Below are 25737 nucleotides of genomic sequence, written 5' to 3'. Positions count from 1 at the left end.
ATGGCGTGAACATCTCACCCTCTGTTCTTTGGCAAGTCTGTTTCTTTTTCTTTTTATTAATTTTTATTGGAGTATAGTTGCTCTACAATGTTGTTTGTTTCGGCTGTACAGCAAAGTGAATCAGCTCTATGTATACATATATCCCCTCTTTTTTGGATTTCCTTCCCATTTAGGTCACCACAGAGCACTGAGTAGAGTTCCCTGTGCTATACAGTAGGTTCTCATTAGTTATCTGTTTTATACATAGTAGTGTATATATGTCAATCCCAATCTCCCAATTCATCCCACCACCCCCATGCCTTGGTATCCATATGCTTGTTCTCTACATCTGTGTCTCTATTTCTGCTTTGCAAATAAGTTCATCTGTACCATTTTTCTAGATGCCACATATAAGTGATATTATACGATATTTGTTTTTCTCTTTCTGACTTACTTCACTCTGTATGACAGGTTCTAGGTCCATCCACAACCCTGCAAATGGCACAATTTCGTTCCTTTTAATGGCTGAGTAATATTCCATTGTATATATGTACCACATCTTTTTTTTTTAACTTTTTATTTTATATTGGAGTATAGCCGATAAACAATGTTGTGATAGTTTCAGGTGCACAGCAAAGCGACTCAGCCATACATATACATGTACTATCCATTCTCCCCCAAACTCCCCTCCCATCCAGGCTGCCACATAACATTGAGCGGAGTTCCCTGTGCCATACAGTAGGTCCTTGTTGGTTATCTATTTTAAATATAGCAGTGTGTACATGTCAATCCCAAACTCCCTAACTATCCCTTCCTCCCAACCTTCCCCCCGGTAACCATAAGTTCGTTCTCTAAGTCTGTGTGTCTGTTTCTGTTTTGTAAATAAATTCATTTGTATCATTTCTTTTTAGATTCCACATACAAGTGATATCATACGATATTTCTCTTTGTCTGACTTACTTCACTCAGTACGACAATCTCTAGGACCATCCATGTTGCTGCAAATGGCAGTATTTCATTCTTTTTAATGGCTGAGAAATATTCCATTGTATATATGTGCCACATCTTCTTTATCCATTCCTCTGTTGATGGACATTTAGGTTGCTTCCATGTCTTGGCTATTGTAAGCAGTACTGCAATGAACATTGGGGTGCATGTATCTTTTTGAATTATGGCTTTCTCTGGGTATATGCCCAGGAGTGGGATTGCTGGGTCATATGGTAGTTCTATTTTCGGTTTTTTAAGGAACCTCCATACTGTTCTCCATAGTGGCTGTACCAATTTACATTCCCACCAACAGTGTAGGAGGGTTCCCTTTTCTCCACACCCTCTCCAGCATTTATTGTTTGCAGATTTTTTGATGATGGCCATTCTGACCAGTGTGAGGTGATACCTCATTATAGTTTTGCTTTGCATTTCTCTAATGATTAGTGATGTTGAGCATCTTTTCATGCGTTTGTTGGCCATCTGTATGTCTTCTTTGGAGAAATGTCTATTTAGGTCTTCTGCCCAATTTTTGATTGGGTTGTTTATTTTTTTGATGTTGAGCTGCATGAGCTGTTTGTATATTTTGGAGACTACTCCTTTGTCAGTTGCTTCGTTTGCAAATATTTTCTCCCATTCTGAGGGTTGTGTTTTCATCTCGTTTGTGGTTTCCTTTGCTGTGCAAAAGCTTTTAAGTTTCATTAGGTTCCATTTGTTTACTTATTTACTTATTTATTTATTTATTTTTAAACATTTTAATGGAGTATAATTGCTTTACACTGTTGTGTTAGTTGCTGCTGTATAACAAAGTGAATCAGCTATATGTATACATATATCCCCATATCCCCTCCCTCTTGCACCTCCCTCCCACCCTCCCAATCCCACTCCTCTAGGTGGTCACAAAGCACTGAGCTGATCTCCCTGTGCTATGCGACTGCTTCCCATTAGCTATCTATTTCACATTTGGTAGTGTATATATGTCAATGTCACCCTCTCACTTCGTCTCAGCTTACCCTTCCCCCTCCCCGTGTCCTCAAGTCCATTCTCTAAGTCTGCGTCTTTATTCCTGTCCTGCCCCTAGGTTCATCAGAACCAATTTTTTTTTTTAGATTCCATATATATGTGTTAGCATATGGTATTTGTTTTTCTCTTTCTGACTTACTTCACTCTGTATGACAGACTCTAGGTACCTCCACCTCACTACAAATAACTCAGTTTCGTTTCTTTTTATGGCTGAGTAATATCCCATTGTATATATGTGCCACATCTTCTTTATCCATTCAGATGTCGATGGACACTTAGGTTGCTTCCATGTGCTGGCTATTAAATAGTGCTGCAGTGAACATTGTGGTACATGACTCTTTTTGAATTATGGTTTTCTCAGGGTTTCCGCACAGCAAAGGAAACCATAAACAAGATGAAAAGACAACCCTCAGAATGGGAGAAAATATTTGCAAACGAAGCAACTGACAAAGGAGTAATCTCCAAAATATACAAGCAGCTCATGCAGCTCAATATCAAAAAAACAAACAATCCTATCCAAAAATGGGCAGAAGACCTAAATAGACTTTTCTCCAAAGAAGGTATACAGATTGCCAACAAACACCTGAAAAGATGCTCAACATTACTAATCACTAGAGAAATGCAAATCAAAACTACAGTGACATATCACCTTGCACCGGTCAGAATGGCCATCATCAAAAAATCTGCAAACAGTAAATGCCGGAGAGGGTGTGGAGAAAAGCGAACCCTCTTGTACTGTTGGTGGGAATGTAAATGGAGAACAGTATGGAGGTTCCTCCATTTGTTTATTTTTGTTTTTATTTTCATTACTCTAGGAGGTGGGTCAAAAAAGATCTTGCTGCGATTTATGTCAGAGAGTGTTCTGCCTATGTTTTCCTCTAAGAGTTTTATAGTGTCCAGCCTTACATTTAGGTCTTTAATCTATTTTGAGTTTATTTTTGTGTACGGTGTTAGGGAGTGTTCTAATTTCATTCTTTTACATGTAGCCGTCCAGTTTTCTTGGGTTGTCTGTACTCATTGTTTTGAAGATGTACCTCATACATTCTTGATATAATCCTTTCTTAATCCTTTTGTAACCTGTATTGTGAATATCTTTGACCAATTTTTAACTTTTTTTATCACTCTTTAAAGTTTTTTGATTAAAAAATGTTCTCAATTTTAAAATAGTCAAAGGTAACAATCTTTTATACTTAATATTTTTTGCCTTATTTTTTTCCCTGTCCTGATGTCTCAGAGATATTCACCTATATTTTCTAAGAGTTTAAAGTAGTTTTGCCATTAGGGCCTTTATCCATGTATGTTTGATTTCTATAGAGGCCATGAGATAAGGATCCAACTATACCTTTTCCTTGCTGTTCCATTTATTGAACCATCTTTCCTTCCCAGATCTGACATCCACCTCTGACATAAACTAAATTTCCATTCATGCCTTGGTCTGTTTCTCAACTCTACTGCATTAGTCAATATGCCCATCCCTGTATTAACACCGCACTATCTTATGTGATAAAGCTCCACTGTAAGACCTGATATCTAGTAAAGCAAATACCTTTTCTCTGCTTTTCTTCTTTGGCTGTATCCTGGCTAAAACAGCAAGGTATAAACATCTACTGTATAGTTCTACCCCATATTTGCATCTATTTTAACACAGCTGACCTACCCTAATTAATACAGTGATCCTCCCTACCAGGCTACAAGCTCTTTGAGGGCACCAACCATACCTCATTCATCTTTGTTCTCCTTAGAGGGCAAAGGCAGTGCCTTATCCATAATAGAGACTCCAGATATGTTAGCTGAACAGTCAAAAGATAATGCCAAACCCAGCTGCAGACTTGAGTTCTACTCTCAATACACGATTGATGTTTAACAAAGTTACCTGGTGAACGTGCAGGGGCCTTCAATGCTCCCAATTTCCTAAGAATGCCCATGTGTACTTTTAAGTGGATTTTTTGGCTTCTCTTGAATGCAGAGTGTTAAGGAGTCTTTAATAATACTATACAGAAGGTTAACAAAAAAGACAAGAAATGAATTTCTCTGCAGTCCTTAAGCTCTATTCATATTGCTTCTATTATTTTTAATTTTTCTATGGAATTCTTCACATTCTTAAAAAAAAATCCTAAGTATAAAATTAAATTTAGTGTTCCTATCTTTATGTGTGATTAAAGATATATAATCACTGATCCATTCAAAGAGTAAATGTTCTACTAATAATAAAGGGCACAGAGAAATCCAAGAATAATAATTATAAAAACTCAAAACTCCCTAGCATCTGAAATAAAATCATAGACAAGAGAGTCACAATAGGTTATTAAAAGAAACTAAGATACTGAGAGTCCTCCCTTACCTTGAGATGCTGGTGGTAAAGGGAATACTAAGGTATTTGGCTGAATTTCCCAGATGATCAGGGCCAAAGTCAGAGTCCTGGGCTATGTGAATCATGATGTTAAAGTATAGTGCTCTTTAATAGAGTTGTACGTATGAGATAATTATAGATTTCCCGAACAGTGCTAATGCTCCTGAGGGAAATGCTTTTGTTCACATTCTCTCTTTGAAAGTTCTACAAGAATGCCTAGGATACTCAGTCCTTTAAATGATGCTTTTCATCTTAATGTGGTCCTGAACCAAAATGTCTACATGTACAAAATTTAAATAACCATTGCGATGGTTTATTTATAATTTCAGAGTAATTTCATTTTATATAATTTAGAATCTTGAAGGGCTCAGTAAAAATAAATAATAAAGGTTAAATCAGAAACTGTCCTTCTGTGTCTCAGTTTCTCTACCTGTTAAATGAGAATGCTGAGATTCTTTCTGAAATTGCTTCTAGCTTCCAGATCCTATCATTGTAACCACATCTGAATGAGCAGGGCACTTAAAGAGAAGTAGGATTCTTGTATCAAAATATACACTCTTTCTAGAATCACTCAGCTTGGCAGGTAATGCCCATTGAGGTTTCTGTATACTGTTGGCCGAGTACAATGGCAGAATCATAATGACACTTAGAATGACAGGCTTCTTAAATACCCATTTGAACTGTAATGAAGGTTCCTTCAGTTCAAGTAAATAGCTTAATTCAGGAGGGTATATGAAGATAGCCAGTTACATCAGGCCACCAAGGGAGTATATATTTCAGGTCGATGACTCCCACATCTTAATGTTAATCCAGTTTATTTAGCTCATGCATATATCTGTTTATTCCAAATTGGCTTTTCATATGTGTCTTCTTTGATTTCTCTCAACGCGGAGCCTGAGATAAGAACCTGGGTGCATGCAGGTGACCGAGGAGGTGATCCCAGGTAGCAGGAGTGAGGATGCATGGAGAGTGAGACAGGGAAGGAGGAAAAAATCAATCAATAATAATCAATAATAGCACGATGTGCTATTAAGGGTCTCCACAGTGGGTAACCACGGCTCAGTTCTACTGGGGATCCAATGGGGCACTCTACCTCATGTGTGAAATAAGCCTTGGAATCATCCCTCCTACAAATGCCAGGCTGGAATTTTTATTCAGACTCCCATCCCCTTTGGGACCATTAACTCTCCCACACTTCAGGGCTGCCTTGTGCACCTTGCAGCTTTGATAAAAGTCCTGAGGGCAGAAACCCAGAGACAGGCTGCCAGTGCTTGAGTTGAGATGCTGATGGAGGGTGTTGACCACGTCCACTCCTGCGGCTACTGGAATCAGAGGTGATCTGAGACGGCGCTGGGGGCACCAAAAGCATCTGCTATAATATGAATTCAAGTAGATAATGACTTACACACAAATTATTATTACCAGTTTGTATCTTCCCAGAAACAGCTCTGTTACAAAAGCTATGGTGAAGGCTCCCCGCAAGAAATGAACTGGAAATTTATGATCAGGCAAAAACACTTTTTAAAAAATCAATTATCCAAGTAATAATGACTGTGTAGCTCTTTGTCATGATGCAACAGATTAAGAAAAAAATAAGTACCCCCAATTTTGGACCCCATGTCTAGTGCATTATACAACATTCTGAAGATTATTTCCAGAGAGCCTTTTAAAAATTATGGCAAACATCACATAAATAATCTATGTTTGCAAACTACTCACTTCTCTACTACTCTGAAACGAAAAAACATAAGCCAGAAAGAAATAAATATTTTAGTATTCGAGTAATGTAGAAAAACAGATTTTATAGGTCACCGTCAATTTGTTTTTCACTCCGCTGGTTCCATTGAGCTTAACAACAAATGATTCTGAACATGCTGTTCCTATTACAAATGACTGATGACAGAGAATGTCCATAAGCAGATGAAAAATGCCACGCTGATTTCAAGGCTTAATTTTCAACAACTATATAAGTACACAGATATGGACCAACAATCCTTTCCAAATGGAAAGTAAGCACTTAAAGTGCATTAGATGTTAATTTCCAACAAATCTTCCTGGATGCCATACAGATGCAGTAGTTAACCAGGATTGATTATCGATGAAGTTCTTTACTCTTACTTCTAGGATTGCTACCACTATACATAATGTTTTAAATCTACTACGGGTATGCAGGAACGAGAAAGGAAATTTATTCCTTGTTCCCAGAAGTGACCCATAGACTAGTGCTTCCTGTGTATTACCAACCGCAAGAGAAAAACTTTCTCTTACATGGGTAGCACCCCTTATACTCCCAACTCCATAGTCCCCAAATTCCAAATGGGAACAGTTTGACAAGTCTGGTCACAGAAAACATCCTTACCAGTTTCTGCCCAGAAAGGACCTCCAGCAGAGCAAGCAGCTTCACACCATCTTTCATGTCTTCAAAAAGATCATCTACCACCATTGGGGGTTTCCGCTATAAAATAAAAAAATGAATAAATGCAAAAAATGTTTCTCTTACTCTCTGTCAGACATTTGTTACTCACTGTGGCAAAATTTGAAGAAAAATGTCTAAATACCAAAACCCTTTATTTGGGATATGGTTGGCAATTACCTTTTGATAGCTGCAAAGAGAAAAACGACCCTTTGGAGGTAAACTTAACATTCAAGAACCTCATGCTTGGGCTTTCACATACACACCAGTGTCTTTCTAGAAAGGGAGTTTTGACAAGAGTGGGATGGTGTGGGATAAGGGAAGGAAAAGAGGATACTATAAACATAAAAGATAAGAGAGAGCTTAAAGCAGGACGTAAACAGGGAACAGGAGGTACCCCAGATGAACTGGACCAACCTCCATACCTTCACCCTGAGTGAGCACATTACTGGGCTGAGGCAGGTGCCAAATTTCCTTGAACATCCTCTCCAGGGTAACCTCGTTAACTCAGTGACCTGCTGTGGGACCACTGTTAGCACAGCCAGAGGGGCGGATTGAACCCCTTGTGGGTTAGCTGGCCAAGTCCGTTCTGTTGCACAAGCTGCAAATCCAGCAAACCTCTCTCACAGCGTGGCATTGAACCCAAAGCATCAAAAGCACAAGAGTACAGACTGATCAGGGCAAATCTAGCACCACTACTGGAGAAATAAGTCAAAGCCCATTTTCAACTCATGGAGGGTCTTTCGTTTTTTTATGAAGATTATGAAAATACTTAGTATACTAGAGTTCACGAAATCTTGAAATTAGGTATCTCTTGCCTCAGAAGAAAGTAAAAAAGCGATGATGTCAAAGTTGATGGTCAACGGTAATTAGGTGCCCTCAGATTTCTCACAGAATATGAATTTTAAAAAATTTATAACCTGGGTCAGGCTCTGTAGTTTTCTAATTCTCACTGAACATGTTAAAGGCCTAACGCTGTCTACTTGACTTTCAATCGTCTTTCTTTCTATCAAGAAAGAAAAAGGAAGGAATGGAGGGAGGGAGGGAGGGGGAGAGAGAGAGAGAAAGAGAGAAAGAAAGAAAGAAAGAAAGGAAGGAAGGAAGGAAGGAAGGAAGGAAGGAAGGAAGGAAGGAAGGGAGGAAGGAAGGAAGGAAGGAAGAAAGAGGAGGAAGGAAGGAAGAGAAGGAGGGAGGGAGGGAGGGAGAAAAAAAAAGGAAGAAAGAAAGAAGGTCATTTTGCATGGACAAGTGTATGCCTATATATCCAAAATTATAAAATGTTAATGTACTAAAATTATTTTTAGCATTTTTAACTTTGCATTGATAGGGTAAGCACATGCACATCAATTAAGGAGAAAGATGCTTTGGGTGTTTGATCCAAATCAGTGATGTGGAAAAGTACAAAGCTACCTTGAAACATTACTAGCATATCATGGCTCCATCAGCAGGTATCTACACATCTGCAAGAATCTTAGAGCCCCTTAGTGGTAAATATCACACGGCTATCAAGGAGATCTGCAGCATGAAGGGTTTAGTCCTCAGCAAAGGAAAGGGCCAAATCACCCATCTCATTCCAGGACCAACCCAGGTCCTCACTTACCGTCATCACTTTTAGTTTCACAACTATTGGGCAGTCTTTTACTAAGTGCTTTTCCCTCTTGGGGAAAGAGCTCTTAAAACATTTTATAATACAAAAATTATAGCATTTTACTTTAAATTACTAAATACATATCCTTGGGTTTAAAATTTGTGATTGCTGGATACCTAGTGATACCAATAAAACTGAACGGGAAAAGACCTAAAGAAAGATCCCATGGCACAGATAATGCTTTACTTTATTTGAGACATACGCATGGTCAAGCATAGTCAGTCTTGCTGAAAATGATGCAAAATCATGGCCTGACACATTCCCCAGATGGCCTTCTGTGCAGTATATAAAGAGGTCTCAACGCAAAGGCTGGACCTCAAGGTGTATTCCGGGCATCTTGAAACCTGTGTACACACAATGGCCCCTCATTTCCAGAGCCAGACCAACCACTCCCGCCTCTGGTTTCCAGGTTTCAGGTGGGAGCTATTTCACAGGCTGAGAGACAGGGTATGGGGGAACCTCCCATCCCAGGACCAGCCTAGAGTGTTCGCATGCTCTTCCAGTTATCTGATGGGCAGGAACAGCAAGCTAAACAACAGGAACCGAGAGGAGAGTGGGAAGGGAAGAGAGGTTGACCGGCAGATGTGGAGCAAGCTACCCCCCAGTGGTTGGCAAGGAGCCCGCCACACTAAACTGTCTAAGAATGCCAAAGCAGCTGGACTAGGTCTGTAAAATCATGATCATAACCACTGACACGAGCCAGATAAAGTTAATTCAACTTCTAAAAGGTTCTGTCATCTTATTCAGAAAATCTGATTAGACATTACCAGTATTTCCAGAAACAAGGTGAAGTAGTTTTTTTTTTTTAATGTTATGTATGATATGTTTCTCCTTCACTCCCTTTATAAAAGCACTGTTGTGATTATTTTCCACCTCTGCTTGGCAAAAGTGAGAAGATAGTTCCCATTCTTTTCTGTTTCCTATGACAGATTGCATAAGCATTTCCATTTCCTTAATTATTTAATTCAATTCGGAATAAATATCCCAAAGGCAATAACTGCCCTCCAGCCCACCTTTAAATCTGCTTGGAAAACTGCTCCTAACAACTTTCACATGTAATGATTTTTTTTTTTCACTATATAGTTTAAAAGAAGCACACCCCTCAAGTTATTTGTTTTATTCAGGACAAAGCTGGGGTTATCCTTTACTCCTCTCTTTTGTTCATACTCCACAGCTGATCTGTCAACAAATCTTGTTGGCTTTATTGTCAAAATTCACCTAGAATCCAGCCATTTTTCACCACCTCCACTGCTATGACCTTGGTCCAAGCCGGCCATCTCTCACCTGGATGACTCAACAATCTCCTACCTTATCTTCTTCCTTCGGCCCATGTCCCTCTTCAGTCTATTCTCAACAGAACAGCTTATTTTCCTTCTCCTCTGTCCATCTCCCCCATTGGGATATAAACACCATAATGCAGGGGTTACTTTTCCTGTTCTGTTCACTGCTACATTCTAGAATCTTGCCAAGCATACAAACAACATTTAAAAATATTTATTGACTGGATGTATGACTAGACAAAATACATTTCTAAAAGAAAGAACTTTGACAAATATTGTCAAAAATTTTATTAAACCGCATGGACATTGCTATAGCTACGTCTTTGTTATTAATAAATTAATACATCCTATTAATAAACTAAATGCCATTCATTTTGAAATGATGATTTTCTTTGTAATCTTTTAGTTGCATATTTGGAAATAACTAATTTATCATTAAGCTTGAGATTATCAAACTAGTTTTAGAAAATCAACTGAAGAATGGTTTCTGGGGTGTATTATTACATTTACTTTTTCCTCTTCGCCTCCTTATCTCCTCATCTTAGTTCATAAATAGTCCCACCAAAGTGTGTACAAGGAAACAGACGGGCTCAAATTTCAATTTCGAAAGCGTTTCCATGTTATCTTTTAGCACCATTGGTGGAAAGACAACTGAAGAAGAATAAACGCAGCCACCAAAGTGATATTTTATGACTGTGAAGATGTCAAAGTCATTATTAGTTTGAATTATTTAAAAACAAACATGGAAAATCAAAAGTGTTCCTTTTAAAGGAGTATATGAATCTGACTTGGTCTTAAAACAAAACGTGCTCATTTAATAGAGCACATTTGGGTTGAAGCATGTGCTCCTCCCCAAGATACGTGGAAGTTTTAATACCAGGTACCTCAGGATGTGATCTTATTTGGAAACAGGGTCTTTAGAGAAGCAGTCAAGTTAAAATGAGGTCATGGCGGGGGGGCGGAGAGGGGGTCCTAATCCAATATGACCAGTGTCCTTACATGAAGGGGAAATTTGCACACAGTCTCAGACAGGCGCAGAGGCAGGGATTGGACTAATGCAGCTGCAAAACCAAGGAACCTCAGGTACTCCAGGCCTCCAACTGAGGCTAGGAAGAGGCAAAGAAGGATTCTGCCCAGAATCTCAGAGGGAAGCATGGCTGCCTAGTCTCAAGGACTGTGAGATAATAAATTTCTCATTTTATGGCACCCAGTATATCGTACTTTGTAACGGCAGCCCTAGCAAACTAATACAGAATGTAAATAACGTTCAACAGTGCTTTTTTTTTCAGTTCATCTAAAAAGTGAGGAGATGCGTATATTATGCCTGAGGTCATCCAAATGTCGGTATTTAAAATGTTCACTGCCTATACTTAATGGCCCCTTAGATCTAAGGCTGGCAGATGGAGAAAGGGCTGTTTATTGCAAATTGAAAGAGAAGCTCCATTTATAGAAACACTAAACAATGGCTACCTCTGAACTATTTTTTTCCCAAAGGACTTAATGCCAAATCATATACTTATTTCAAAGTCAAATATCATAAAGACTGAATCAAAGGTATTTAAATATAAATATAACACTCTATTCCATTTGACAAATTTAGAGAAAATATGAAACTACAATTATTTGATAACAGAGTATAACCGATGTTTAATGTTAAGATTACTTATATTATCTTTTTCTAATTAAAAATAAAATTTTAGGGGAAGGATTTTTGGAAAACACGCCTTTAATCTGTCCCCTTTGGGGGTCAAGGTGACACTGTACAATAGCCTATGGATCTTGCATAAAGTTTAGGAATTTGCTAAGATAAATACATTTTTAAATGTGAAAGAACTAATGTATTTTTAACTGCCAACTTAAGAAAAATATTCTTCCTAACATAAATTCTTCTGCTTAGAAATGCAGACTATTCTGATAGACCTAAAAAACTTGCAGTCATTAGGTGGGAATCCCCTCAAATTCAAGTCCACCCAATTCTGTCTTCCTCTCTCCCCCAACCCAAACTTAGGCACATCCACACCCATCCTTCCTATTCCCCCTCTGGCCTCAGAGATTGGGAGCTGTCTCTCCTCTGGTAAAAACCTCCACCTGTCCTCTTGATTTTCTCCCAACCTTGCCTCTTTAGGAGTCTTGTATCTTAAAATAAGCTTGTTTTCCTTCATTTTCACCCTATCCCTCTCTACCAGTTCTTGATCATTCCCTTCCATAGACACACACTTAAGACCACTCTCTATTGAAACAGCTCTTACCAGATCCCATGTTCTGCTTTAGCTAATACTCTATCTCCTTAACATGTAATATACACTCAGGTCCTAACATCCTCAACTCTCATTTACTTACCAGTTTGCTAGAGTCGGGTTTCTGCCACGACTTGGCCACTCCCAGTGATGGCTAATGACTTCTAATTGCCAAATGAAATGTGTTCATCTCTACTAAGTCATTTCCCTCTGTGTAACTGAACCTATTAGCTTTCCCCCAAAGTCTCTTGTATTCTCTGTCTCCGTGAATGATCTTAATCATTTGTTCAAGGCAGAAATCTAGAAGTCATTCTTGACTCCTTCTCCCCCAGCTTCCAACTAATGACTCAGTTGTATCGGGTCCACCCCTACTCATTTTTCAATCTATCCACTTTTCTCCATTCCCCCACCACTACTTTAGTCCAAAGGATCCTCACCTCTTATCTGACTTATTGCAAGTTCACTCCCCCTCCAATTTTACTGGTTCCTGCTCTAATTTATGTGAGAGGGGTGTGGGGGGAAAATGAGAGGTGGGGGAGGGAGAGAGAGATGAGAGAGATAGAGGTTGAGAGAGGGATTTAGCCCAGAGTGATCATTTCATTTTCCTAAGATTCTTTAACGTCTCCGGTGCCCATAACACAACATCCAAACCCTTTTAATGGCTGACCTTTGATTGATTCTCAGTTTCATCTGTTGTCAACCCATTCCTGGAACCCACATTTTCAGGTATTCTGAGCTTCATTTCCTTTACTGTGCCAGGCTCTATCTTACCTCTTAACTTTTGAAAACATTAGTTCCTTCACCTACCCAATCCCAAGACATTTCTCAGGCTCCAGCTTAAATGTTTCTTCCTCTGAAAACCTATTCTGATGCCCTCCTTCAGGTTACTTGTATGGTTGGCTGCGCTTGCCCTGTGCTCCCTGACACCCTGTACTTCTCTGCTCGTGGAATTTACCGTGCACACGTCTCTGTAATTGCTGTCTCTTCTGCTGGCCTGTCAGTTTCATAATGGCATGGACTATATCTGTTTTTTGTTCACCACTGTATCCACAACCCCTAGCACATAATATGTGCTTGAAAAGTATTTGCTACATGAATAGCTAAATAAACGAAAGAAGCATGGGTGTATATAACACAATAGTTAGTGCCCAAACTTTGGAGTCCTGGGATTGAAATCTGGTTTTCCACGTACTTGTTATATGACCTTGAGCTTATTAATTAACTCTAAGCTTCAGTTTCATAATCTATAAAATGGTGAAAATACTACTTATATTTGATTGTTGTGTTATTTAAATAAAATAAAAGATAAAGTTGTTAAGGCACAGTAATCGGCACATGATGAGTTCAGTAAACAGCAGCCCTGCAATTTAAAAACCTAGTTAGCAATGAGTGATGACAGCCAGCACTGAATCAGGACCTAACTTTGAAAAACTATTACTTGGATCAATATTGGGCTAATTAAAAAACAAATACTCCACCTTCTTTCACTGACAAAGCAAACAGAATAGAAAGAGGCAGGTTTCTGCTTAAAAAGGAAGAAAATTATAGGGCCCACGTTTCAGTATGAAGCCCTCTTCCTGAAAGGAATTATCAGATATATGAAATAAACAGAACTCACTAATTTTTGTTGATGTTACATTACATTATATCGACAATTTATGATTTGCAATGTTTTGCATAATTTCAGAAGCGTGAAGACTTCAATTTGAAAACAAAGCAAATATTTTTTAAAAACTGATAATTATATCCACAAATTTGAGTAATCTACAGAAAATTCTCAGTTTTTTTTTCCTGTTTTTAATATAAATTTTTGTTTTAAGAAAAGCGTATTTTTTGAAAACAGATTGCTCTCTTATTTGCACCCTATGTCTTCATGCTACTGTCAAAATATTTACAAAGAATTTTTACAATAGAATAAAATGTCATCAGTAAAAGAGTTTGTTTTATTTACTTAGCAGTAAATAGTTTTCTTATTTGCAACTAAGCAAAGCAGCCTACAACAAAAATAAAAATTTCCCATGAAAAACCCTCCCCAAATTTATCTCCACAAAGCATCTTTTGAACATCTCCCAATGCACCCAACATTGAATGATCTTAGGACAGAGGATCAATTTTTTTTGCTTCTCAATTCAACATCCCAGCTCTGTAAACCTGCTGCAACTTATTATTAAAGCTATTTTTGGAAACAGTCAATTTCCAAAGAAGATTTTTGAGAAAACAGGTATGATTTTTTTCTTCCAGTTTTACTGAGATATAATTGACGTATAAAGTTTTCTTTCTAAATAAGGTGTTTATTTATTTTTTTAGTTTGCTTGAAATCTTTAAAGAAGGCATTGCAGTAGCAAGACATAATCACAGAATTTAGGATGAGATGGTTTATCACTCTAGTTTAAATCCACAGAAATTCCCATGACTTGTGCAAAAGCTCCCAGACAATTGAGATCCTGCAAAATATTTACAACTTGCATTCTAGAAGAAAGTCGAAACTTTTTTTCCTGCCAATTTAGCACTTTCTCCTTTCTTGTTCTCAGAGATAAAGTAACTTGGCATGTTATATAGCATAAGTAATAGGTGAATTAAGACTAGTATCTGATCACCAGCATAAAAATATTTTTGACATGGGTCACTTCCTTGCCTTTATTGGTAGACGTCAACAGAAAATTGTAGGAAACACACACACACACACACACACACACACACACAAACCAAGGAATAAAATGCATTTTAATTATTTTGAAGGATTTGGTTATTAGATATCTGAAGCCATTCCAAAGCACAGCACTATGTACAATAGGAATTGAAACACAAACAAACATTTGATATGAAAGAGGAGACGAGCTCATTACTTACATCACTCTTGGACCGAGGTTTGGAAGAAATTCTCATGTGCTTCAAGCCAGACCTCAGGATGAACCTGTGGCCTGTTATGGACTGAATGTTTGTGTGTCCCCCCACCCAAATCCATATGTTGAAGCCTTAACCCCCAATGCGATGGTATTTGGAAGTGGGGCCTTTGGAAGGTAATTGGGCGTAAATGAGGTCATAAATTCCTCACAATGGAATTAGTGTCCTATAAGAGGAAGAGAAACCAGAGTTCTTTCTCTCTCTGCCATGTAAGGACTGAAATCAGTCGACACATTGATCTTGAACTTCCCAGCCTCCAGAATTTCAAGAAATAAATGTTCCTTGTTTAAGCCACATAGTCTATGGTATTTTGTTACAGCAGCCCAAGCTGACTAATACTGGGTCTAAGTTGGTTGCATATTTACTGGGCAAAATAAACAAACATAAACAATACACCAAACCAGACTCAATCTGACCCAACAAATTACAGAACACCAGGTCCTTTCAAAGCTGACAGCAATTATGGTTCCATCCTTGGAGCAGACTGTTGTTATAGGACAAACCATTGGCTTTGGTTTCTTAATAGGCAAGAAAGAAGAGGAAAAGTTGGCTCAAGAATCGCCGGAGAGGGGCTTCCCTGGTGGTGCAGTGGTTAAGAATCCACCTGTCAATGCAGGGGACACGGGTTCGAGCCCTTGTCCGGGAAGATCCCACATGCCACGGAGCAACTAAGCCCGTGTGCCACAACTACTGGGCCTGCGCTCTAGAGCCCGCGAGCCACAACTACTGAGCCCACGTGCCACAACTACTGAGGCCCGCGCGCCTAGAGTCTGTGCTCTGCAACAAGAGAAGCCACTGCAATGAGAAGCCCGCGCACCGCAACAAAGAGTAGCCCCCGCTCGCCGCAACTAGAGAAAGCCCGTGCCCAGCAACGAAGACCCAACACAGCCAAAAATAAATAAATTAATTAAAAAAAAAAAAAAAAAAAGAATCTCTGGAGGATAAGGAAAGACCTTGAAGCAGATCAAGTTGCTTCTCTGTGGATTATTTTTCTAGTGAGAAACACTTTGATTCTAAGTATGGCTTTAGGCCTGCTCTATGACTGAAAACCAGGGGCCAGGGGAGATATCCACGTGTTGTTAAAAGGTAAAGAAGAGCTGAAGACCAAAAATCTAAGAAGCTGTTTTCACGAGAGACTTAGTGAGATTCTGGGCATAATATATGCTTCTGTGGAGCCCAGGTGACTAAGGTAGGGGTGTGTGTGTGTGTGTGTCTGTGCAGGTGCTTGTTGACTGCACCTGGGGTGCTAGAGTGATGGGCACACTCTAGCGTCACACAATGACTTTGGGAGCAAGCCTTCTCACAGAGACAGCAGGAAAAGTGACACAGTGTCCTTGTCCAGGGGCCAGATAAAAGATATGAACCTGACCTTGCTTCTGTTGCAAGTAAGGTATTATTCTCAGAAGTAAGTCAGCACACTGCAATGGGGAGGGAAGTGTGTGCTTCCATTTAAATTTGGGCGTATATGTAAATGTGACCTCAAGGAGACTGTGAAGCCTAGGATGTACAAGTTGCATATGTTTTTATAGAGAAAGTGTACAGATAGAAATAGAGATGGGAATGGGGATAAAGATAGGGATGGAGAGATTGAGATACAGATGGAAAGGGAGTTGGGTGGAGGTGTGATGGAGGAGATGGGATGGGAGAGATAGAGATGATACAGGAATGGAAGCGGGGTGAGAGGGAGAATGAGAGAGAAACAGGGCTGCAATAGGAAACTCAAATAGGGATAAAGGCAAGCAAAGGATGGGTACAAGAGAGAGGGAAGAGTAGGGAATCATGGGACCAGCTGCTGAGACAGTCGCAGACATAAACATCTACTCTGTAGCTATCCTAAAACTCTCAACTGTCAAAGCAGGGTAATGTGGTCAGATTTTATTTTCAAAATGTTTTTAACTACAAGTGAGTCAGAAAAGGAAAATGTTTTCCAATGAAGTTGCAGGCTACATTTGGTAAGATACTACGATGTCAATATAAATAAGTCCCGGATAACAAGCATAGGTATCACTGTTTCAGTTTTCAAGGCCCAAGAAAGAAAAAAATAGCAAGTACAGAGGAGAAAACAAAAGAACAACAACAAAAAAATCTCTATTGCAGTAAGGTTACAATGGTGCAGTTGCAGAGGTAATAATTTTCTGGGTCTTTTGAAATGATACTATCGATGCAAAAATGTGTAAAGTAGGGAAACCAAGGGGACTTCAGATTCACGTCTGCATTAAAATCTCAGCAGCACCAATGGCCAGGTGTATGAAGAAGTACGTTATAAAATATATGAAGAAGTACGTTATAAAATAACCTGAGTTAAGCACTTAGCACAGTGCCAGACATTAATCGTTATTTTTTCCCCATGTGATTGATGTTTTTACTACTCTAACAAAATAAGGAAAGATAAAGAATCTTTGCTGTTGCTGTTTCGTTAAGCCCCTCTGCATGGTACTCAGTGCTATGCTTAGAGCTATTAGGATTTACAAAGAACTCCAAGAATTAGCACATGCCTTGAAGACTTTACAGTGTTGTTGGGAAGGTGAGATATGAAACAGTATAAAATCATTTAAGACATACTGGCGGAGGGTGGGGATAAACTGGGTGATTGGGATTGACATATACACACTATTATATATAGAATAGATAATTAATAAGCACAGGGAACTCTACTCAATACTCTGTTATGATCTATATGGGAAAAGAATCTTCAAAAAAGTGTATATATGTATATGTATAACTGATTCACTTTGCTGTACAGCAGAAACTAACACAACATTGTAAATCAACTATATTCCAAAAAAAAAAAAGAGTGCAGTGGTAAGTCCAAATGCAATGACTCAAAAGTAAAAAAAAAAAACAAAACCAATTTCTTTCTCATTAAAAAAAAAAAAAAACTAGGGACTTCCCTGGTGGTCCAGTGGTTAAGAATCCACCTTCCAATGCAGGGGACGCGGGTTCAATCCCTGGTCTGGAAACTAAGATCCCACATGCTGCGGGGCAACTAAGCTCACACGCCACAACAAAGAGCTCACACGCTACAACAAAGAGCCCACGCGCTGCAATGAAAGATCCCGCATGCCGCAACAAAGATCCCACACGCCGCAACTAAGACTCAACGCAGCCAAATAAGTAAATAAATAAAACACTTAAAAAAAAAAAAAAGAAACTAGCTATCTTCTACTAGCATAGGCAAATACTCATAGACCCACAGACCACACATACACAAAATACATGAAATCTCTAATCTCTAGCATATTTTTAAATTAAAATACTCTGAGCACATTAAAAAAAAAGAAGACATGCTGAACTTTTCCACCTGTGCTGCAGGTTCTGGAGAAGTGCTGAGATTCTGATTCTACCAAACCCGAGGCAGGAACAGCAGAGGAGGCTGGGGGAGGAGTGCAGGGGAAACTGCTAACCTTCTGGAGCATTTGCTCGGCGTTTCACACGTGGTCAGAAATGACTTCATGAATGAGAGAGGTATGTGCTACACATTAAGGGTAGGACTTAGATATTTAGACGGGAAATAGCAGGAGTGAGGTCACAAAGCAGGACTAAAAAAAAAAAGAACATAAAAGGGTACACACTGGTAGAGCCCCTTCCAATACCCAGTTATCACATAAATATGTAAAGTAACTTGAAACAATGATAAAATGGTGATTAAAAACAGATTAGAAAACAAATTCTTGGCATATAATCCTTCCACAAAGGCCCTTTGTATACCGTGTGCCATGGCACACATTCCAATTTTTGCTTCTTTTTAAGAATTCAGAACACAGATAAGTGTGTCCCAGGAATTCTGCTTTAAAATCTTCTGCAAAGATATTCAACCCTATTAAAAAATATAAAAATAACCATAAACTATTTTCACCAGATTGGAAAATACTGTTAAAGAGGATTAATAGTATAAGGAAATGGGCATTCTCATAAGCTCTTGGTGTATATTAAAGTTATAAACATGTATACTTGTGGACTATCCACCCACTTCTAGAAATTTATCCTAAGAAAAATAATCACACAAATGTACAGATATATATGCCCAAGGACTTTCACTGTGATATTTTATATAATATTAACCAACTGGAAACTAATTATATAACCATTGATAGACAACTGGCTAATTATGACGTATAATTTATAAAGAATTTTATTATATTTATAATGACAAAGTATTATTCAGCCATTAAAATGATTATGTGGCTCTGTATCTAGTCACATGGGAAGACGTGCAGATGTGCTGAGTGAATAGAGGCATTCAGAATAGTAACGTCTATAACCACTTATGTGAAATTGTGTATGCCAGCATGTAGAAAAATGGTGATCAATATGTCAGTGATGGTTATATCAGGATTGTGGAATTTAAGGTGATTTTTATTTTCATTAAACTTTCTAAGAAGTTTATTATCAAAATGATTTACAATTAGCATGTAACCTTTTTATGATATGAAAAAACAATAACTATTTTCATTTTGGAAAAAAAAGAACTGTCCTCAAATGATGACAATTCTGGAGTATAAGTAGTGGCTGGGGCCAGATGGCACCAGCCAAAGCTTGAGAAAATGAGCCCCAAGGGCATTCAGTGCCTTGTCACAGGGCAGATTCTGGGTGCAGCCACTGGGCCAGAAAATTCCCATTTTACCAAGTGGCTTTTGGAGAGATTATAGGAAAGATAATCCCATTTTATCCTGTATCTAGACACATTATTCTTTTTTTTTTTAAGCTTTTTTTTTTTTTTTTTTTTTTTTTTCCGGCTGTGTTGGGTCTTCGTTGCTGCGCGTGGGCTTTCTCTAGTTGCAGCGAGCGGGGGCTACTCTTCGTTGCAGTGCGCAGGCTTCTCGCTGTGGTGGCTTCTGTTGTTGCGGAGCACGGGCTCTAGGCGCGCGGGCTTCAGTAGTGGCAGCACACAGGCTCAGTAGTTGTGGTGCATGGGCTTAGTTCTTCCACGGCATGTGGGATTTTCCCGGACCAGGGATCGAACCCGTGTCCCCTGCATTGGCAGGCGGATTCTCAACCACTGCGCCACGAGGGAAGCCCTAGACACATTAATCTAGTCTTCTGTTTTTGCTGGATTTTGAGCTTCCCAAGGCCTGGGAAAGTGTCTTACTAGCTTTTTTCCTGTCTCCAAAGCCTATCATAGACACACAGTAAGCAGTCAATTTGTACAATGGGACTGAAGTAAGTTGCCATGCTTTGTTTGCTTCTGAACTATGAAAAGAGGCTTTGGAGGAGTCCCCAGTCAAAAACTGCTCGTAGGATTATGCCTTGCACACTTTAGGCACTGCTCTCGGCAAAGATCCTCTAACTGAATGCAGACAATTGTCCTGTCATCTGCGTTTATTTTTACAAATGCAATGTTTTTTGGTTCACATATTTTTTCATCAGCATTATAAGAGATTAATTTTTTTGTAATGTAGCTACATGGAAATTTGTTTTATGTTAGTATTTATGTTCAAAGTCATTACAGTGTATGGAAACCCAGTCACCTGATACAATCTAAGGTCAGTATGGATAATCTCAGACTGATTAGCCTTTGTAGTGTCCTGCCACTATGGTTACTTTTCTCTAAGAGCACCTGAGAGGGGAGCCCAGACACGATCTCCTTAGATAAAATTCTTTGCTCAGGGCAGACTACTCATTGCTTTTTTCTGCTCCAAATAGAAACAAACACAAACAAAAATCCAGCATGAATTCTCCTTCTGATATGAGACACATCAGTACAGAAGAAACAACTGAATGAAATATTTCATCAAGATTCATGGAATTGACATAAAGTAACTGCTTTCGACTCTGGTTATCTGTTAATTTTCTTTGAAAAAATGTTAGCAGATGCCACAATTAAACTGATAGGTGCCAACATTATTGACTAGTTATAGTGACAATAGCCACAGCAGCATTACTTTAAACTGTGCATTTAATGATGTATTGGCTCAAACTAAGTAAACATAGAACTCTGGGTAGTTTCCTTTACCTTGGCCAGATGAGAGTTGATCCATTTTGTAAAAGTACGTTTTTGTACTATCTCTTGCTCATCTAGAAGAAGAAAAATTATCTGGTTAGATAACATGTCATGAAGTTGTATCATGAAAAAAATTCATAGTTACACAACTCTAGAAATGATTATTATATTATTTTATCTTATGATTCATCTTACCAATTATTGTCTTGAAGGAAGAGCCAGTAAAACTTCAAATATATTAGGCAAGTCAATTATTTATTTAAAAATTATCAGCAAATGCTTTAAAATTTGCAATATGTTAGCCCTATGTTTATCTTCATTCATTTATTGAAAGTTCACTGAATAATTAAACCTCAATAAATCTGTTTTTTAAAAAGTTCACTTGAGACCAGCTAAGTGCCAAGTTTTATGCTTGGTGCAAAGGGATGCAGAGAGATGAAGAAGACACAGTCTCTACCACGATATATCTAAAGGTAAATATCTAGAAGACAACATAGGCAGTATGCTCTTTGACATCGGTCTTAGTAATACACATCAAAGTAAAAAGCTTTTGCACAGTAAAGGAAACTATCAGCAAAATGAAAAGGCTGCCTACTGAATGGGAGTAGATATTTGCAAAAGATGTACCTGATAAGAGGTTAATATCCAAAACATACAAAGAACTCATGTAACTCAACATCAAAAAAAATAACAACCCAATTGAAAAATGGGCAGAGGATCTGAATAGACATTTTTCCAAAGAAGACATGCAGATGGCCAATAGGTATATGAAAAGATGCTCAGCATCACTAATCATCAGGGAAATGCAAATCAAACCACAATGAGATATCACCTCACACTTATTATATGGCTATTATCAAAAAAGACAACAAGTAACAAGCGCTGGAGAAAATAACAAGGATGTAGAGAAAAGGAAACCCCTATGCACTATTGGAGGGAATGTAAACTGGTGCAGCCACTGTGGAAAACAATATAGAGATTCCTCAAAAAATTTAAAAATAGAGCTACCATATGATCCAGAAACTCCACTCCGGGGTATTTAGAAAACAAAAACACTAATTAGAAAAGATATATGCATCCCCATGTTCACTGCAGCGCTATTTACAATAGCCAAGAAGATATGGAAGCAATCTAAGTGCCCATCAACAGATCAATGGATAAAGAACAAAGAACATGATGTGGTGTGTATGTATGTGTGTATATATATATATATATATATAATATATATATATACAAATACATATATATGAAATGGAATATCACTCAGCCATTAAAAAAACAAGTGAAAGCTTGCCATTTGCAACAACATGGATGGACCTAGAGGGTATTATGCTAAGTGAAATCAGTCAGAAAGAAAAAGACAAATACTGTATGATCTCACTTACATGTGAAATCCAAAAAAACAAAAAAAAATGAACAAACATAAAAAAGAGAAACAGAGTCATAGATACAGAGAACAAACAGGCAGTTGCTGGGAGGGTTTGAGGGGAGGAGAGAAGTAGGTGAGGGAGATTAAGAGGTACAAACTTCCAGTTACAAAATGAGTCACAGGTATCAAATGTACAGTTTGGGGACTATAGTTAATAACTATGTAATATCTTTGTAGGATGACAGATGATAACTAGTCTTATGGTGATCATTTTGAAACGCATAGAAATAGTGGATCACTGTGTTGTGTAACAGGAACTAACACAGTGTTTAGGTCAATTACACTTCAAAAACAGACAAAGTCGCAGAAAAAGAGATCAGACTTACTGTTAGCAGAGGTGGGATGGGGGGAGGGGGAACTGGATGAAGCTGGTCAAAAGGTGCGAACTTCCAGTCACAAGAGAAATAAGTATAAGGGATTTAATATACAACATGATAAATACAATCAACGCTGCTGTATGTTATATATGAAAATGGTTAAGAGAGTAAATCCTAAGAGTTCTCATCACAAGGAAAACAATTTTTTTCTATTTCTTTAATTTTGTGTCTACAGAGATGAGGGATGTTCACTAAACTGTTTGTGATGGTCATTTCACGATGTATGTAAGTCAAATCACTATGCTGTACACCTTAAACTTATACAGTGCTGAATGTCAATTATGCCTCAATAAAACTGGAAGAAAAAAAGTAGCAAAGTCAAAAAATTATAATAAAGGTAAATATTTAGAGGTGGAGAGAGACAAGAAAGGGCACCATGTGTAGTGGAGGGCTATAGAGTAATGCAACAAGATAGAGGCATTACAGGAATTTCACCAGATGAGTAGTGTGGTGAACACACTATAATAGGGTAACCTCCCCGAATTCCCACCTCCTGGAGCCCACACCTTTGTGTGGGCAACTGCAACCAGAACTTGTGAATTGCTTCTAATCAACAGAACACAGCAAAGGTGATGTGATGCCACACCCATGAACATGTTACTTTATGTAAGATTCCTTCTGAGCTGACTGGAGTGACAGATTCTCCTGCTGGCTTAAAGAAGCAAACAGCCAAACTGTGAACAGTCCATGGAGAGGGCCCCGGAGCAGAGAACTGCAGGCTGCCTCTGGAAGTTGGGGGGCAGCCTCCAGCCAAGAGCCAGGAAGAAGCTCCGTCATACACAAGGAAATGAATTCTGCTAACAACCTGAATGAGTTCAAAAGTGGATTCCTCCCTCTTTCAGCCTCCGGATGAGAATGCCGCCCAGCTGACACCTTGATTGTGGACTCGTGAGACCCTGAGCAGAGGGCACAGGTAGATGCATGGACTCCTGACCCACAAATATTTGGAGATAATAAATGGACGTTGTTTTAAACTGCTAAGTTTGGTAATTTGTTATGCAATAAGGGAAAACTAATATACAAAGAAAAAAACGTTGGCTTCAGGAAGGCTTTATTTTTCTAATATGTATCTTTATTGGAGTATAATTGCTTTACCTTGTTGTGCTAGTTTCTGCTGTACAGCAAAGTGAATCAGCTATACGTATACATATATCCCCATATCCCTTCCCTCTTGAGCCTCCCTCCCACCCTCCCTATCCCACCCCTCTAGGTGGTCACAAAGCACCGAGCTGATCTCCCTGTGCTATACAGCAGCTTCCCACTAGCCATCCATTCTACATTTGGTAGTGTATATTTGTCAGTGTTACTCTCTCACTTCGTCCCAGCTTCCCCTTCCCCCGCTGTGTCCTCAAGTCTGTTCTCTAAATCTGTATCTTTATTCCTGCCCTGCCACTAGGTTCATCAGTACCGTTTTTTTAGATTCCATATATGTGTGTTAGCATATGGTATTTTTCTCTTTCTGACTTACTTCACTGTGTATGACAGACTCTAGGTCCATCCACCTCATTACAAATAACTCAATTTCGTTCCTTTTTATGGCTGAGTAATATTCCATTGTATATATGTGCCACATCTTCTTTATCCATTCATCTGTCGATGGACATTTAGGTTGCTTCCATGTCCTGGCTATTGTAAATAGAGTTGCAATGAACATTGTGGTACATGACTCTTCTTGAATTATGGTTTTCTCAGGGTATATGCCCAGTAGTGGGATTGCTGGGTTATATGGTAGTTCTATTTTTAGTTTTTTAAGGAACCTCCATACTGTCCTCCATAGTGGCTGTATCAATTTACATTCCCACCAACAGTGCAGGAGGGTTCCCTTTTCACCACACCCTCTCCAGCACTTATTGTTTGTGGATTTTTGATGACGGCCATGCTGACCGGTGTGAGGTGACAGCTCACTGTGGTTTGATTTGCACAGCTACAATGGGCTGTGGTGTGTGATGCAGGTGGCGAGCCAGCTCCTGGGCCCCCGCACCTCCGAGTTCACCACCGCCTTCGCGGGCCGCCTCGTGTCCACCCTCATTTCCAAGGCGGGGTGGGAGCCAGGGGAGAGCCTGGACCAGATTTTCCATGCCATCCTCAGCTAGACGCAGCAGGCAGAGACGCTCAGCAGCATGCAGTCCCTGATCATGGTGTTCGCCCACCCGGTGCACACTCAGCTGGAGCCTCTCCTAGAGTTCCTGTGCAACCTCCTGGGGCCCAGAGGCAAGCCCGCCCTGGAGTTCGCGATGGCCGAGTGGACCAGCCGGCAGCACCTGTCCTACGGGCAGTACGAGGGCAAAGTCAGCTCTGTGGCACTGTGTAAGCTGCTCCAGCACGGCATCAACGCAGATGACAAGCGGCTACAGGACATCCGCGTGAAGGGGGAGGAGATCTACGGCCTGGACGAGGGCACCCGCACCCGCTCCAAGTCGGCCAAGAACCCTGAGCACCCGCACCCGCTCCAAGTCGGCCAAGAACCCTGAGCGCTGGACCAACATTCCTCTGCTGGTCAAGATCCTGAAGCTAATCATCAACGAGCTGTCCAGCATCATGGAGGCCAATGCCGCCCGCCAGGCCGCCCCTGCACAGTGGAGCCAAGGTGACTCCAGTGACATGTGGGAGGACCAGGGAGGATGATGACGAGGAGGAGGATGGCTTAACTCTTGTCTGATATTCTCGCCACACGTAAATACGAAGAGGATTACTACGAGGACGATGAGGAAGACGACCCTGACTCCCTGAAGGACCCTCCCTAACAGATGGATCTGCAGGCATACCTCACACACTTCCTCTGCCAGTTTGCTCAGCAGCCCCGCTACATGGTGTTCTCAGGCCACCTCAACAATAATGAGAGGCAGGTTCTGCAGACCATTGGCATTTGAAAAGGGCCTCCTCCTGCCTGCCACACACCGTTTTGCAACAAAGTTAGCAGAAGGAAAGAAATCATAAAGATCAGATCAGAAATAAATGAAAAGGAAATGAAGGAAACAACAGCAAAGATCAATAAAAGCAAAAGCTGGTTCTTTGAGAAGATAAACGTAATTGATAAACCATTAGCCAGACTCATCAGGAAAAAAAGGGAGTAGACTCAAATCAACAGAATTAGAAATGAAAAAGGAGAAGGAACAACTGACACCACAGAAATACAAAGGATCATGAGAGATTACTACAAGCAACTATATGT

General features: G+C 39.5%; 1 protein-coding gene and 1 pseudogene across 1 annotated transcript in view; one reads left to right on the top strand and one right to left on the bottom strand.

The window, feature by feature from the left end:
- SYNE1 (spectrin repeat containing nuclear envelope protein 1) overlaps positions 1 to 6779 on the bottom strand; it is a 361050-nt gene extending 354271 nt beyond the window's left edge. Inside the window, exon 1 of the mRNA XM_068550708.1 lies at positions 6696 to 6779. Coding sequence (XP_068406809.1) covers positions 6696 to 6779 — 84 coding nt within the window. The remainder of the gene's footprint in view (positions 1 to 6695) is intronic.
- A 9818-nt stretch (positions 6780 to 16597) lies between these two features.
- On the top strand, positions 16598 to 25435 carry LOC137769093 (importin-9 pseudogene; annotated as a pseudogene).
- Positions 25436 to 25737: the final 302 nt, after the last annotated feature.

This window comes from Eschrichtius robustus, chromosome 9, assembly GCF_028021215.1.
Source record: "Eschrichtius robustus isolate mEscRob2 chromosome 9, mEscRob2.pri, whole genome shotgun sequence".
NCBI lineage: Eukaryota > Metazoa > Chordata > Mammalia > Artiodactyla > Eschrichtiidae > Eschrichtius > Eschrichtius robustus.
The sequence above is the reverse complement of the archived record's forward strand: the minus strand, read 5'-3'. Positions and strand labels throughout refer to the sequence as shown.